At 34.3% G+C, this 16,549-nt stretch overlaps 2 protein-coding genes across 2 annotated transcripts; both read right to left on the bottom strand.

The window, feature by feature from the left end:
* Positions 1-3,079: 3,079 nt before the first annotated feature.
* Positions 3,080-4,504, bottom strand: LOC127102711 (uncharacterized). The gene has a single exon (XM_051040056.1). It carries the CDS (start codon positions 4,502-4,504, stop codon positions 3,080-3,082), a length of 1,425 nt encoding a protein of 474 aa, XP_050896013.1.
* An 8,838-nt stretch (positions 4,505-13,342) lies between these two features.
* On the bottom strand, positions 13,343-14,595 carry LOC127100714 (uncharacterized). The gene is made up of 4 exons (XM_051037977.1): positions 14,363-14,595; positions 14,118-14,289; positions 13,875-13,991; positions 13,343-13,752 (listed from the first exon to the last, which is right to left on the bottom strand). The coding sequence occupies exons 1-4, from the start codon at positions 14,473-14,475 to the stop codon at positions 13,624-13,626; spliced, it is 531 nt and encodes a 176-aa protein (XP_050893934.1). The 5' UTR covers positions 14,476-14,595; the 3' UTR covers positions 13,343-13,623.
* Between the last annotated feature and the right edge of the window lie 1,954 nt (positions 14,596-16,549).

Below are 16,549 nucleotides of genomic sequence, written 5' to 3'. Positions count from 1 at the left end.
TCCTCCTCGATCCATCAAATGCCTTGACAATTAATGCGCTTGGCCTTATCTCAGTCCCTAGATATGCCAACTTAGCGAGCGTCCTCTTAGGTAAAACATTCAGAGAGGAGCCAGTGTCCACAAGGAATCTTGCTAGGGTATCTTCTTGGCATTTCACAGATATGTGCAAAGCACGGTTATGGTCTTGACCATCCTTCATCAAATCTTCTCTACTGAAGCTGAGATGGTTGCATGCTGTAATGTTGGCAATGACCCCATCAAATTGATCAATAGTAATGTCGTGAGTGACATGAGCCTGAGCTAACAATTTCTGCAAGGCACTCCTATGAGCTGGAGAACTCATGAGAAGAGACAAAATGGATATCTTTGAAGGAGTTTGATGCAGCTGATCAATAATCTTGTAATCACTCTTCTTGATAATCCTCAGAAATTCAGCGTCTTCATCAATTGTGATCACCTCTTTGCCTTTATCGGTAATAGTAGTGGTGGTTTCTTTCGGTGGAATTGGCAGAGCCAAGTTGAACTGAGGGGTATAAATGCGACCACTGCGGGTCATTCTACTTCCTATTGCTATATCAGTGCTTGCAATATTTAGACCTTCTTTCTGACCTACTTTCTCAGACCTTTGGTTAACCACAGCTGTATCATACTTCCATGGAACTACTTTAGTATTCTCAAAAGGAAAAGAGCTAGGCCTTTGGACAACCACTGGATTAGGCATATTGAAGATTGGTTCAACTGATTCTGGAATGTTGAAAATTGGTTGAACAACAGTAGAATCTAGAATGTTGAATATTGGCTCTAGAATGTTAAAGATTGGTGCTGTAGTACTTAACTCAAGTAGATTGAAGATGGGTTCAATCACTGCTACCTCATTCTTTTTCATACGACCGCTTACTTGCAACACACCTTAGTTAATCAATTCTTGAATATCCTTTCGGACTATTTCACATCCTTTAGGACCAATAGTACATTCTTCACAACTCTTATGGAAATTTTTCAATAAACCTGCTTCTACTAACTTTGCATGAAAATCTTTGAGCGGAGTCTTGATTTTGGTTGCATCAAGAATCAGACCTTCATCAGGGTCATCATCAATAGCACTAACAGACCCATGAGCGGGCAAAGGATTATTTTTGACATTCGGACTGGTATCCCCAAATGAAAGAATCTTCTTCTCAATCAATTCCCTCACAATATGTTTTAAGGCATAACAACCTTCAAAATCATGCCCTGGGGCACCTTCATGCAACAAACAATGTGCATTGGGATTGTAATATGGTGGGAGAGGATCTGGTCGAGGTCCCAAAGGTCTTGGAACAACTAACCCTTTCTTCAACAATGTCGGATATAATTCAGTGTAAGACATAGGAATCTGAGGAATCGGAGGTTTTCCACCTTGTCTTCTATTTTGAAATGGAGCATTTTGGCGCGGAGCTGGAGTCCTTTGTTGATAAGCTAGAGCGTTAGACGCTTTTGATAAGTTGGAACGTTGGGTGTTATTTGAAAGATCGGGACTGCTTGGGTCGACTGATACACTAGGACTTGTTGATTGAAAGTTGGTGTAATAGCTGCTACATACGGCTGTCGAGCAAATTGTGGTTGTTGAACATAATGTTGTTGAGCAAAATATTGTTGCTTTTTCCAAGGCTGATTCTTTCTTCTACTACCCATCACTACATTTGTTTCTCCTTCCTTTTTCTTATGGAAATTGCTACAGAATTTCTTGGTATTGTTGTTATTGTTGGAATTACTAGCTGCAATAATCATCTTGCCATTTTTTAAGCCAAGTTCCACTTTGATACCCACAACCACCAAGTCATAAAAACTTGCAGTCACACTTCCCACCATCCTTTCAAAAAAATTTGGTCGCACTGTGTCGACGAACCAATCTGCCAATTCTTTTTCAATTAATGGAGGTTCTACTTAGGGTGCAGTCTCTCTCCACCTTTGTGCATATTCTTTAAAGGATTCATAATCCTTTTGGGACATGCTCAACAATTGCCTTCTATCGGGAGCTAGATCCATGTTGTACTTATATTGTTTGATGAAAGCATTAGACAAATCTTGGAAACAACAGATGCGAGTCTGATCAAGGGTCAAGTACCATTTGGAAGAGGCACCTTTCAAACTGTCTTGGAAACAGTGGATCATGAGTTTGTCATTGTCCACGTGAGTTGCCATCTTTCTATAATACATGATGAGATGACTTTTGGGACAAGTAGCTCCTTCATATTAATCAAGGTTGGGTGTCTTGAATTTTGCGGGGATCACCAATCCAGATATAAGGCACATTTCTCTGGCAGCAGCACCAAAGATCTGATCACTTTCCATTGCTCTCAGCCTTTTCTCAATGGTTTCAACATTTTCTCTCAGCTTTTCATGTCTTTCATCACCTTCTTCAGACATATCAGGTATATCATACACATGTTGATGATCATCGAAGTACGGTTGAACTCGAGTGTGCATGGCAGTGGGTGCAAAAGTAGGAATCACTTGATTAACTTCAGTAGTTAATGGAACTGTGTGTTGAGTGGACTGTCCTTGAGGAGGAGGCACAAAACCATAAGGAGGACCAAAGGGAGGCCAAGTTGCCGGAGTAGTAACTACTGGCTGAGGAGTAATCACCAGATTGACAATCTCAGAAACAATTGTGGGTTGAGTATCCATCTTTGCACGTATTACTTGCAACATCTCCATGATTTGACCTATATTCCCATGTAGATCTGTAAGCTCTTAATTGACTCTTTCCATCTTTTGCTCTTGCTCGGCCATTTTACGTCGGGCTTGAGCTCTGGTGTTTTACTGGTGTGAGGGTCTCAGTGTGGAAACTATTGGAGAAGAAATGACGGAAATGAGTTTTTATTTTGATAAAAAATGCAAGTGTGATGACATGTGCATGAATGCAATGAAAATGCAAAATTTTAAAAGTTTCAAGGAACTTAAGAGATAATTGCAAACATCAAAAGGAAAATAACAATGACCAAAATAAACTCATTTCATTAATCAAAGGGAGTTACAAAATTTGAGTACACTTTCAAAAGTTCTAAACAAAGCTAAATAAAAGCTAAGTAAAGTCCTAAGGAGATTCCCCTAGTAGCCTCAAGTTGAGCTTCTTAATTTGTTCTTCCATCTCAGCCTTCTCGAGCACAAGCTTGTCCACGATCAACTTCCAAGGAGTATTTGACTGAACGCCACAGAAAAATAAATCCTCTTGCACCTTCCTCTTCTTGCTGGAGAGCTCTTCTTCATTCTTCATCTTCAACTGCCTTTGAAGTTCTTCATCCTCATTGTTGATGATTTGATACTTGTTCTTCCAAGCGTCCTTTTCTCGATGCGCTTTGGTCAAAGCAATCTTCAACTTCTCTGCATTAGTCATGAAGATATAGGTAGGTTCTTTGTCAGCTAAAGGCATTTTCAAGCTGATGGCCCTATCTTGCACCCATTTAAGGTAAGGTTCTAAAGAGACACAATTCGTCTTCCCTAATACTTTCTTTTCTAGCTTATGAACATGGCACCAAGCGTGCATAATCTTCTCTTTGAGCGCTTTGCAATCTTCACATTCCTTAAAGAACAAACCCTCCAACTGAATATTCTTTGGCTTATCTCTCATTGGATAACTGAGTTGCCGACGAGCTAGGATTGGGTTGTAATTGATGCCTCCTTTTGTACCAAGAAGAGGTACGTTAGGAAATCCTCCACATCTATCAATGATACTAACTCCATCATAGTCACGACTATACCAAACAATATCTGAATGTATGAGCGACATAATCTTCTGTGACCATAAAAGACCATCCTTAAGATCCCAAAAAGCATGAGACCTAGGCAAGTGAGAAATAAACCACTTGTATAACATACGCATACAGCATGTAAGCATTCCCCTACTATAAAAATTCCTCATATGAACAGAATGATAGGCATCAGCAAGCAAAATAGGAATTGGATTTCCTATTAAGAAGATCTTGATGGCATCCATGGCAACGAAGTCATCAAAACTAGGAAAGAGGAACAATCCATATATAAGTAGAGCAAAAACAGCCTCAAACACATCCACACTCCTCATTCTAGCAAAATACTGAGCTTTGTTCATTAGAAACTTAGCTGTCAAACCAAGCATTTTTCCTTTTGTGGTCATGTGATCCCTGATCTCTGACATTTTCAAGTAAGTAGCCTTTGCAATGTCTTGATCTTTGGGATCTTCCTCCAAACCAGAAAATGGAGCTTGACTAGAAATAGGAACACCAATCAAATGAGAGTATTCTTCAAGTGTTGGCATAAGCTGATAGTCGGAGAAAGTGAAACAGTGATACACGGGATCATAAAACTGAATCAAAGTAGAAAGAAGTCCATCTTCCATGTTGATCTTCAAAAGAGAGAATAAATGTCCATATCTTTTGCTGAAAGCCTCTGTGTCAACAACCAAAGATCCCAATCTCCTTAGGTCTTCTAACTTAGGACTCTTGAAAGTGTACTTTTGAGTCTTTTTCCTTCCAAAATCCATGATAAACCTAATGTTTGCAATAAAAGTTCCTAAGTTCCTTGAAAACTTTGTTAAAAAAATGATGTTTATGATGCATGGATGCATGAATGCACAAACACACAAACAAGGGTCATACACAAATAGGGTTCAAAGGTTAGACGTTGCGAGCATGAGGCCATGGATCTAACCATCCCTAATGTACTATGGGTTTATTTTGTACCTGTACAACGGGTTCTACAAAGGTTCCCAAAAATCATTGACCCATCTTTCGGAAATTATCAACACGCCAATTACTCGGGAGTTAATAATATTCTCAAGAGAATCTAATTTGAGTGTAGTATCGCGTATCAACTATTTCAAATTTACACCTTCATAGACATCGCACCACATCCTAAAGACCAAGTGGGGTAAAGGGGGTTACTAAGGTCCTCAGCTTCTCAGGTTACTCAAATCAATATAGTATGCATTTTCACAATTGCTTGATCAACAATACTAATTGTAAAGGGAACCTCCACATGAGTGGTGGATTCTCAAGTCAGCTTGTTCGGTATTAAACTCCCTATAAGCCTTCTTGACTATACCACATCCTATCTTATTTATATACACTCAAGTCCATGTTAGGACTTACCTCACCACACAATGGATCACCCAAAACAAAGGTCCAAACAAACAAGGAAAACAACTAATAATAACAACACAAATATAATGAAAATAGGCTTAACCCTCTTTCAATGTCTCCCTAGTGAAGTCGCCATTTCTGTCGCGGTGAGAATCGGATATCAAGCTATTGTATTAACTTGAATCACAAAACATTAAATGTTCACCACCGAACTTTAATTTATCCAAGGGAAGGGGAAAAGACCGAATAAAACCATAATTGTGCAATGTAAAAACAATGCGAAGAGATCTAAATTTCGGGGGTTGGTTATACTAAGGGAAGGTATTAGCATCCTCAGTATATATAGTATCCTATAGGAACCTTTTGAAAGTATTTGTGTTATGTTATTATTTGTTTGCTATTATTTGGAAATGTTTTATTGGGAAGGACCTAAAGGTTTTATTAAGTTTGCTCGCCAAAACTTCGCGGTCATGTGCCTACGTATCCTTATAAGGATGGAATCAGAGAAACCGTAGTTCACCTAACTAAGGGTGAAAGAACACTTGGTAGTGATTAAGGTTCCAAGGGGGAAAGTAAGGGTTCATAACAAAAATACTTACAAGAGTTATAAACTCTTACTTAAATCTAAGTTGAAAGTGAGAATGACTCTAACAAGGTCAAAGGGAAACTAGGGATTGCTAAACTACCTATGACATTAAGTCAATAAAGAGGTCTTTCCCTTGGATTTAGGCAAAAAGATACACAAAATATAAGCAAGATAAAGAAGATGTTCAAGCATGATATCAACAAATATAAGCACATGATAAAGAAAGATGTTCAAGCATGACATCAACAAAGATAAACAAATGATAAATAAGATGTTCAAGCATGACATCAACAAGAACAAACAAGGATGAAGAATATGTTCAAACATGACATCCACAAAGATAATCAAATGAAGAAGATGTTCATACATGACATCAACAAGAACAAACAAGGACGAAGAAGATGTTCAAATATGACATCCACAAAGATAATCAAATGAAGAATATGTTCATACATGACATTAACAAATATAAGCACATGATATAGAAGATGTTCAAGCATGACATCAACAAAGATATGAAAGCATGATCATAATAATATCAAGCATGGTATGTATACACATATGTACAACATGTGAACATGAACAAAGGTACAACAACATCAATCAAAGATGTATAAAGTTTCATGAATATGAATGACATGGATATATCATCATGAAGAAACAAAGATGAATGACATAACAATTCATGAACATGTATATGGATGTCATAATAAGTATGAATGAACATGTGTATGCATGAAGTAAGATATGCTTTAGACATAACATCAACTTGATCATGAAAACAATTTAAGGTATTAAACACATGCATGTTAAGGTTCAATATGATCACAAACAAAGGTTCAACATCACACAAAAAGTTTGAACATGTAAACATACAAGTCATACAAAGACATGTTATCACAAGTTTAAAGAATTTTCAAACACATAAACAATAAACAAACACAATGGCACAAGTTTACACAAAGATTCAAAAATACATGAAAGAATGACATGCTAATCATGGATCCATGGGAAAATAAGCACACAAAATTTCATGGCATATTAACAAAAGTTCAAAGCACATAAACATGTAAACATACATTAAAGTAAGTCAAAATTAGGTAAAAACCAAGAGGCACATATTAACAACATCAAAAACAGTTCATATATGATTCACAACATTCGTACAAGTCATGGTGATCAAGAAAAATTAAAGTATCAATCAAAGAAAGTCATTTGAAACCCTCAAATAATCCTAAAAAGGTACCAACTTTAGACAAGTATAAGTATGTTAAAAATAAATCAATTCTGGAATTTCTTTTCACCATCATAAAATAAACAAAATTATGAACACATAGCAAAAAGAGTGGCTCAAAAAGGCTTAGGGATCATCAAGTTATGAGTCTTTGAAGTTATAAAAAAATAACAAAAATAAATAGGCAAAAAAACAATGAATAAAAATGGGTCTATGGCAAGCAAAATTCGAACACTAGACCTCTTGCACACTTAAAGCCTTAACACACACACTCTAACCATTGGGGCAGTGATACATCCATTATCTTAGTTACAAATATTAATATATATAATAAAACGATTCCAGAAACTGGAAAATGACACCAATTCATCATCTTCTTCCTTGTGTTCTTGCATGTCTCTTTTTATTTTTTTTTCAAAACTTCAAACAACCATAACTCTCTCAATTTTCCATGAAATTAAAAACCGTAAGAACCTAAATTGCTCTATTTTTTGCAAGGAATCTAATGGTATCATTATCTCATCCTAAAACTCAATGTACAAATCGTGCCAAGGCAAAAACTAGAACTGAACTTTTAATTTCCAAACAATAAAATCTCAATGCATGAGCATGGTATAATGCACACAGTAGAAAACATACAACAAACACACTATGTACTACATTTTAACTTCAATAAATATTCAAGAATGATGCATGAACAAGAGTTTCAGGTGTAAGTGCACTTACCTATTGGAGAAAGTCCAATGCTTCTTCTTAGCTACTACAGAGATAAAAGAGAGATTCTACCAGCCTTGTTGGTCCTTGAGGATAGTGTTTGAATAATGAGAATGGCCAGAAACAACTTGTATTATCTCACACAAATGTTCTTGCAAAGTGAAGAAGTTAAATGGTGAATGATAAAATAGATGCTACAGAACATGTTCAAGTGATTAAATAAGCTCTAAATGATGTCTAGAGATGATTTGTGATGTTTGTTTGGAAGATACACGTGGAGAATAAGTTTGGTTAGAGAACTTGCAAAAATAATGTGTTTTTGCAAATTATAATGGAATGGGAGTTTGATGAAGTATTGAGGGGTTATTGTTGTGTGTTTTGAGGTTTAAGGGATCCCTCTATTTATAGGAAAAGAGTGAGGATTGGAACTGATTAGAAACAAAAGTTGTGAAGTTATGGTTTTGGTTGAGAATGAATGAGAAGTTTGCATGAATAGTTGAGTTTCAAGGAGTTTGTCATATTTCCCTAGCCTCTACAAGGTTGTTTCTGATATCTTAAGATTGTTTGTGATCTTTAGGGACAAGTTTCAAGAGTGAAAGAGTGAGTTGTTGACATAAAGCTTGCTTTATCAAAGTAGTAATGTGACATTTTGCAAATTCACCCATAAATGGTATAATGCAATGGACAAAACCTCAACTCCTTGTGTAATGCACTTAGGATTCATATAAACATCTGATTATGGAGAATTTATACACAAGAGGACCTGCAATCAAGAGATTTTCACATTTGAAATAGTTTTCCTCCAAAAATTCATCATGAACATGACTTGAAATTCAAGTTTGGAACCCCAACTTCCCATTTTCGAAACTCACAGCTCATGCATGGGAAAAAATGTAATTGTACTTTTTAAAAAGTCCCAAACATGCTCTACAACTTTCATGTTTTGAGTTTTTTCTGAATCAAAGTGGATCATGATGAAAACTGGCTGTAAAGTTTATCACTTTTTAGGGATCAAAGCTGACTTGAAAATTTTCTAAGTGTTTCAACTTGAGACACCAACTTTATGTCCTCATAACTCAAAATCCTGTCACTTTTATGGAATCAACCCTCTAGGACAAAGTTGAAGTATGAAACAAGAGATTTCATTCTAGCTTTGTAGCAAAGAAAGTGGCTGCTCGGATTGGAAGTTATGGATTGAGAAAGTGGTGCACTTGAACATGAAATTTTGATACTTAGTGAAATTTTCAATGTTTTCAAGATTGCCCTTTTTGCAAGTAACCTCATTTATCTTGATTTCTCTTGATAAAATTCATCAATTAAGCATATACTCATGAAATTTAACTTGAGAAGTTCATATTTGATCATAAATCTCAAAAGTCAAAGATTTGACTTTGTAGTGCAGTGGTTGTGTATCAGATGAATTTGAACTTCTTGATCTTCAATGAATTCAAACTCTGGAGCCAATTGAACATCATGTATGGGCTCTAAGATGTAGTTTAGTGTGTTAATCCATGTCTCAAGGCTTGATAGCATGTCTTGATCAAAATTCTCAGATGAAATTGAATGTTGTTGAGAAACCCTAATTAGTGAGCCAGATGAAAGTGAAGCTTGATGCACTTGTGATTAGGCCATAATACCCTCATTTGTTGACGGAGAGAAATATCTTGAGTGTATGAGAACTTGATTTATTTATGACCAATCAAAAACTTTGAATGATCAATCCTTTGAGCTCTTTGAGGGAAACCCTAATTCACATATGAAACAAATCAGGCATATCTTGATCTTGAGGTTAGCTATGCATGAATGATGTCTATGATGAAAATGATTATGAAATCTAGGGGTAAAATTTGGGGTGTGACACTTACTTTTACCATGAACTACGAGGTTTTGATCCTCCATTGCAGTTTGTTGGTACGTAGGCACGACACTTCAAAAGGTCTTCCACCAAAAATCATAAAAAAAACATTTATTTTCCCATCTCTCCAATCTTTTACAAACAACACCTTTTAAAACTAAAATGTACATACTTTCCAAGAGGTTCCCATGAAGTATCATGGATGTTTATGGCGCTAATACTGTCCCTTTGCATAACTAACCCTCAGACCCTTATCTCTTTTTATTAGTTTTGTTTTAAAACTTCTTTAGATTTTGTTCGTAATTTCCCCCTTTTCCTTTGGAAACAATAAAAGTGCGGTGGCGACTCTTGTTTTATGAGTTAAGTTAATCAATAACTTAATCTCAAAATTTGTATCGCTATAACGCGTAATATGCTACATGATGATACCAGGGGCTGAACTTTCATTTCTCTTTTCTTTTTCTTTCTCTTCTTCTTTACCTGTTTTCCCTTCCGCATCATAACACAAAATTAACAATGCTAAAAATTTAAAATTCACTATAACGTAAAAATAAATTCTTACAGATGGGTTGCCTCCCATCAAGCGCTTGTTTTACGTCACTAGCTTAACGATCCATGTCTAAGTTACGTCAGGCGCAAGGGATACCCTCACGTTGGTCACTTCAATTCTTCTTTATCCTTTGTCTACATTGATACCTTTTTCCTCTAGATGGTAACAAGTATCCAAATTCTTAACATGTGGTGTCCGGTCATACACCTTGAAAACAACTTTCTTTTTATTGAACTTTAAGATAAGTTCACCCATTTCTACATCAATGTTTGCTTTCCTGGTTGCCAAGAATGGCCGTCCGAGAGTAAAAGATCCTCCTGAATCTCCTTTTATATCCAACACTATAAAATCCGCAAGAAATACTAGTTTGTCGATATGTATTAACACGTCATGCAAAATACCAATCGGTTGAGTAACATATGAGTCATCTAGAGTGAGAGTCATGTTACTTAATATGATATCACACATGTTCAATTCTTTTATCATTTTCAGTGGCATGGAATTTATGCTAGATCCAAGATCACACATAGCATGCGAAATATTCACCTCCCATATATTGCAAGAAATAGTAACTCCGCTTGTTAAACATACTCATACAAAGGGGAAATGAAGTTAGGCTCGTGAAGTCCCTCATTAGGGCCGTTTCGGACCAAGATCAATTCGACCATATTGGTTGTGTTATTATGCCCATCCAGATTTTTTTCTAAACATTTCGAAGGACCTGATCATCATCTTAGCTCTTATGAACCATCAGGGGTATGAGATTGGCATGACCAAAGTATTATACTTCCTCCCTATTTGGGACTGGTTCATGTCTAAGTCCTTGATTTTGGCCTACATTTTCCTGAGCCATCCCTCTTTTTGTCGCTTCTACCTGGCCTACATTTTCCCGGGCCATCCCGCTTTCTGGCGCTTCTACCTAGCCAACATTTGATATTTGATGAGTTGGTCGAGGCAGGATTTTGGGTGTGCCAGAAATATCAGTTATTCGCCCCATTTGGTTTGTCAATCGTTCATAGGTTTGGTTTGTGTTTGTAATCAATGGGTTAAAAATGGTCCCCATATGTTGGGTGAGAGTATTAACCAACTCCAGGTTACTCTCGTCCATTTTTTGCCTCATAGCCATCATGGAAGTGGTATCCAACGATGGCGTTTTTTGGGGGATATAACTTATCCCTCATGGTCGAACCATATTAGTGATGGTCAACACCGAGGCATTTTTTGCGAGTTATATGATGGCACATTTGTCATTGCATTATCACTAAAAGTAAACATGTTAGTATGTAGGTCAACCATCATCAACGTTAGTATGCCATAAGGATAATCCCTATTGTTTATTGACATAAAGAACCCGAACAAAAGCCTTGCGACTACTAGGTTGAATATGGTATTTCCTGTCTATGGTGGGGGTATTACCCCCTGTGATAACATTTGTGCGACTGGCGTCGACGACATCACTAGAACAGTTGTCCTAACAAATGACACAACCGCTTCTTCAACCGTCGATCTGACTGGTTGTTCTACTACATTCTAGGGATTATTCTATGTACTAGTGTTATTTATTGAGGGACGTATGAGTTTTGGTAAAGACTTTCTACTTCTCAAACGTGTGCAAAATACCTAGAATAATTCATGAACACAACACAAGTTTATGAAAGAAACTAATGCTTATCTATAACAGACAAGAGTTTTAGCACATGTCCACTAGATGTGGTAATTTATTTACGCTGGAATTTCGTAAACAACCGCTAGTCTCTTAATTAAAGGTTACTTGCAGAATTAACTAGAGAATCCTAGAACACAGTGCTAAAAACAGTAATTTTATAGTGTTGGTTGAAAAAAAGTACTAATTTCGACTTCGTCGAAATAGTTGTAAAGAGATGTAAAAAGTAGGATTTCGACAGTAAATAAGAAAAGCAAAGAAAATTATATGAATAAAAAAGTAAAGTGACAATGCAGGTAAAATAAAGATGAAGGTAACTGGGCAGAAATTGTAAAGGAATTTAAAGACTTTGCACTGAAGTAAAATGTGATGTTTCAGAGATAAATACATTCTCTCAATCAAACTCGTTTCTCTGACACTGGTATTTTGCGTATATGTGAGATTCTGTGATGAAAACAAATGAACACCCCGAATAATAACACTAGAAACTTTATTTATACTAGTATGAAATAACTGCTTCCTAACGTTCCATTCTTCAGCTTTAGCCACGTAGACTCCTACATGCATTTCGCCTTTGCGCTCCCTCCACGTGTCCTCAGGGTAAAATGAAGAAGTAGTTACTGGTTTTTGAACAAAATGCTTTTGCGCACTCAAATAATCGTTCGTTCGACGTGCTTGCCGCTGTCGAGATGTTATTGACGAAAAATCCTCCAAACACATTCCAAAAAATACTAAGTCCCAATTTTCTCTATTTGAGACTTCTACAATGTACAAGTCATCAAATATTTCATTGCCCTTTACTTATGCTCATGTTGACATTTTCCCTTATGTTGAAAATCTTAGCTAACAAGTACATAATTGTCTCACTTTGTGCATGTCAAGCAACATGAATGATGAATCTGATATAAGAAAGTGCATGAAAGAATCATGGAGCAATGATCATGAAGATTGATAACATGCCTGCTATCAATTTGGCCAAAAAACTGATAGCACATGAAAGAAGCAAATACATTGAGATGAGGTTCGGCTATCATAGATAGCAAGTAAGAAATGAGAAACTGATGTTGGAACACTGTAGAACTGAGAATCGGATAACATACATCATAACTAAGATCGTGCAAGTGAAATTGTTCAAGAGATTGAAAACTATGATGAAATAGTAGCTTAGACAACAAATTAGACGGTGTTTTAAATATGTAATTCTTTGTGTTAAGCATGTTTGTAGTATTTGAATCTGCATGTATTCGATAGAGTCGAATACAACTTATAGTAGTCGAATCTGCATGTATTTGACAAAATCGAATACAACTTATCGCAATTAGTTAGTTTGACATTACTTGATGTGTAAATAGTTCCATTATAAATAGGAAGTCATTTCAGTGAGATCAAGAGAAGATCAATACATTCTTCATTTCACTTCAATAACCAATACTCTCTTAATTCTATCTTCTCTCTCATAACTTCAAAAAAAAAATCTTTTTTCAAATTATTGTGCGAAGAAATCATCTTACAACCAAACATGTGATTGAATCACTCGAGTAAAAAATAAAGAACAAAGATCTTGAATCAATTACGTAATTGAATCTTGTTCTATAAAGATCGATTCTAACAAATTAAAGAATAAAAAATGATAAACTATTAAAAAAAACTATCTCCATAGGATAATTATAGATGTTGGGTGTTTACAAAATCATTATAGTTTATAGAATTATGAGAGAGATACATGTTATAGAATTCGCATACTCGTCCAACCGCATCCCACTTATTCATATATGGGTGAAATTCTAATCATTAAATTAATAGAAGAAAAAATAAACACAATTATATTTCCAATCATCAATATGGACGATGTTTCGAATAAAATGCACATAAAGGAGATAATCTCAAACATATATGATGGTATGTTGCTCATGAAAAGATTATCTACTCCTTTTCTGCTTTTTCTTTGACGCATCCCAGTTTTGAGAAAAACTTGTGAGGCCTTCTCTAAATACTCCAAGATTCACACCATTTATAACCAAAACACTTGTTACCCCCAATTTTGAAATCTGTTATTGCCACAAAACAAGTCATGTTACATAATATACTATGACAAATTGATTATCTCTCCCACACAAATAAGAAAATTTGAAAACTTAATTAAAAAAATCATAAAAGTAAATATAAATACCCCTTTGATGTTATTGTTATCATCGTCAAAAAAGAGCATAGAGTTATAGGGGACACCAGTCTTTGCTTGAATTTTCTGAAAATGATCTGTTTTGTGTGTCGAAGTATAAAATATTTCCTGAACAATAAAATTGATCGAGATAGTTCAACTGTTATACGATAGTTGAGTTAAATAACTATAATCTATTATTAGTTCAGAGAAATCTGGTGCATTTGGTATGAAAGAAAAAGTGAGTAAACAAACCTGCGCGACAAACATTGAGGTGATACTGAGTTTGTCAAGAAACGTGGTTGCTATGTGAGGAGTTGGTGATTTAGAAGCAATGGCAGCATGAATTCCTCCATCTTTGAGTGCGCTTAAGATGCCTCTAGAATGAGGAAACAGAGAAGGTGTATCGTGCTTGGAGCGGCACTCGCTGAAATTTGAGATGAGATTGAATTTGTGAAATAGTGATAAAAGGAGAAAGAAGGGAATAGTGACGTACGAACCAGTAGAAAGGCCAAAGAGTGTAATCGAGATCGAAAACCACGAGCTTTGGTAGAACTTGAAATGCTCCTATCAATTGCAATGCTTCGGTCTTCACCTTTTCCACATCCTCCATGTTTCACTCTGTCAAATGGGATGATGAATCGATGGTTCTTGTTTGTTGGGACTTGGATGCACTAAATAAATACCAACCAAAATTGTATGGGAGCCCGTGAGAGAATGGCTGAGATTAAATTATTTATCTTTATTTTTTAACACAATTGACAAATATAGGCTAAATTTATGAATAAAATTACATAAATTTATTTGTGAGTTTTGGTGTGATAAAAATATGGTGGTGAGCGAAAATTTAGAGCAAAACCTTATTTTGTAGTCATATATTAATTTTATTTTATATTATTGAAAATAAATAAAAAATCATAAATTATTAATTTCTATTCAACGAATTAAGTCAACAAGTTGAGAAATTAAAATTCAATACTCGAATCAAAATTATACAAATTATCACAGATTAAGTCAAGATATATTCGTATTTGAATGAGACCGAATAATTAAAAAATTTGTTCAATTTAGATCGACGGCTGTTTTTCAAAAGTTTTAAAATCATAAAGAAATGAATTTAAAAGTATAAATGTTACTAGAGTGGATCATTGAGTTCAATTGATTAAATTGAAAATCGGACATACTCCATTTTCAATTGAAAATTGATGCTACAAAAAATCGGTTGAAAAACCATTAGACAATGTAATAACTCAAATCACCAATTTACACACTTTAATAGGTTGAACCAAGTTTTCACTATTTCATAATTATTAGATGTTCTACCCGTGCAATGTAAAAGTAGGTTTTATTGATAAATATTAAAGTTTTAAAAATAATATGATGATATGATTTTGTTTTATATTGATTGCATTAAAAAAATAACAATAATTTAATATTTGTACATTTAATATAATTCATGTTGGAAATTGTTTTGGAATATTAGTTCCAAAATGACAAAAGAGTTAAATAGCATTTAATGATTTGAATTCAATTTTTTAGTTATTGCTTTGTTTGAATTTTGAATTCAATTTTCATATCTTTTCATGAAATAGTGTCATATATGAAACATTGTGTTTTATGGTGAAATGGTGTTGTTTCATCAAAGGTTGCAAACTTTTGAAACAACATCCATATCTCCTATAAATATATGATTCTATTCAAAAAAAAAAAAGAACTAAAAAACGTATTTCTCTTCCAAATTCCAGAAAAAACCTTTCTTGCATTTCGGGTTCTTCACTTGTCTTGTGCAGACTCGAAATAAGGCTGACATTATCCTGAGTGTTCTTGCATTTTCCAACTCTAAGACATAATAAAAGAGTGCTTGAAATACTTTTAAGGAAAGTGATTCTCAATCACGATTCAGTCCTGGATCCATTTAATTTTACCGAATTTTCTAACAATTCATAAAATGGAGAACTGGAAGAGGTCATGGGTAAGGATGTCACCGAATTTTTACTCTGACTTGTTTTGGTTAAGTAAAATCGAAACATAAAATCTAAATATAAAATCGTAAAATTTTCCTCATTTAATATATATATATATATATATATATATATATATATATATATATATATATATATATATATGACCCAATCAATTCGGGACATGGTCTAATTGAAAAAAATAGGTATAAAAATATGAATTTATATTGAATTTGAAAAAATATATAAAATTATAGATTTTAAAAATAAAATATAATTTTAATTGGTAGAAGAGATTTTGAAAATAGTACGATTTAATACCAGATTTTTAGAAAATAGGTGTCGTATGTATAATTGTATAATTAAAAAAATATGTGGGCTTCTAAAATTTTGGATCATATATATATATATATATATATATATATATATATATATATATATATATATATATATATATATATATATATATATATATATATATATATATATATATATATATATATATATATATATATATATATATATATATATATATATATATATATATAAAATGTATGTTCTGACTACGTAATTTAATATAGAAAATTAATAGATATATTTATATATACATATTCAACTACATATAAGAATTATGGTAATTGAAAAAGATAAGCTTTAATATATCTTTTGGTTATACAATATATTTGAAATTTTAAATAGAGCTTTGCTAACCTCTTTGCTAAATCC

Source organism: Lathyrus oleraceus, chromosome 7, assembly GCF_024323335.1.
Source record: "Lathyrus oleraceus cultivar Zhongwan6 chromosome 7, CAAS_Psat_ZW6_1.0, whole genome shotgun sequence".
In the NCBI taxonomy this organism is placed as follows: Eukaryota; Viridiplantae; Streptophyta; class Magnoliopsida; order Fabales; family Fabaceae; genus Lathyrus; species Lathyrus oleraceus.
Note: the sequence above shows the minus strand (reverse complement) of the source record. Positions and strands in the feature narration are given on the sequence as shown.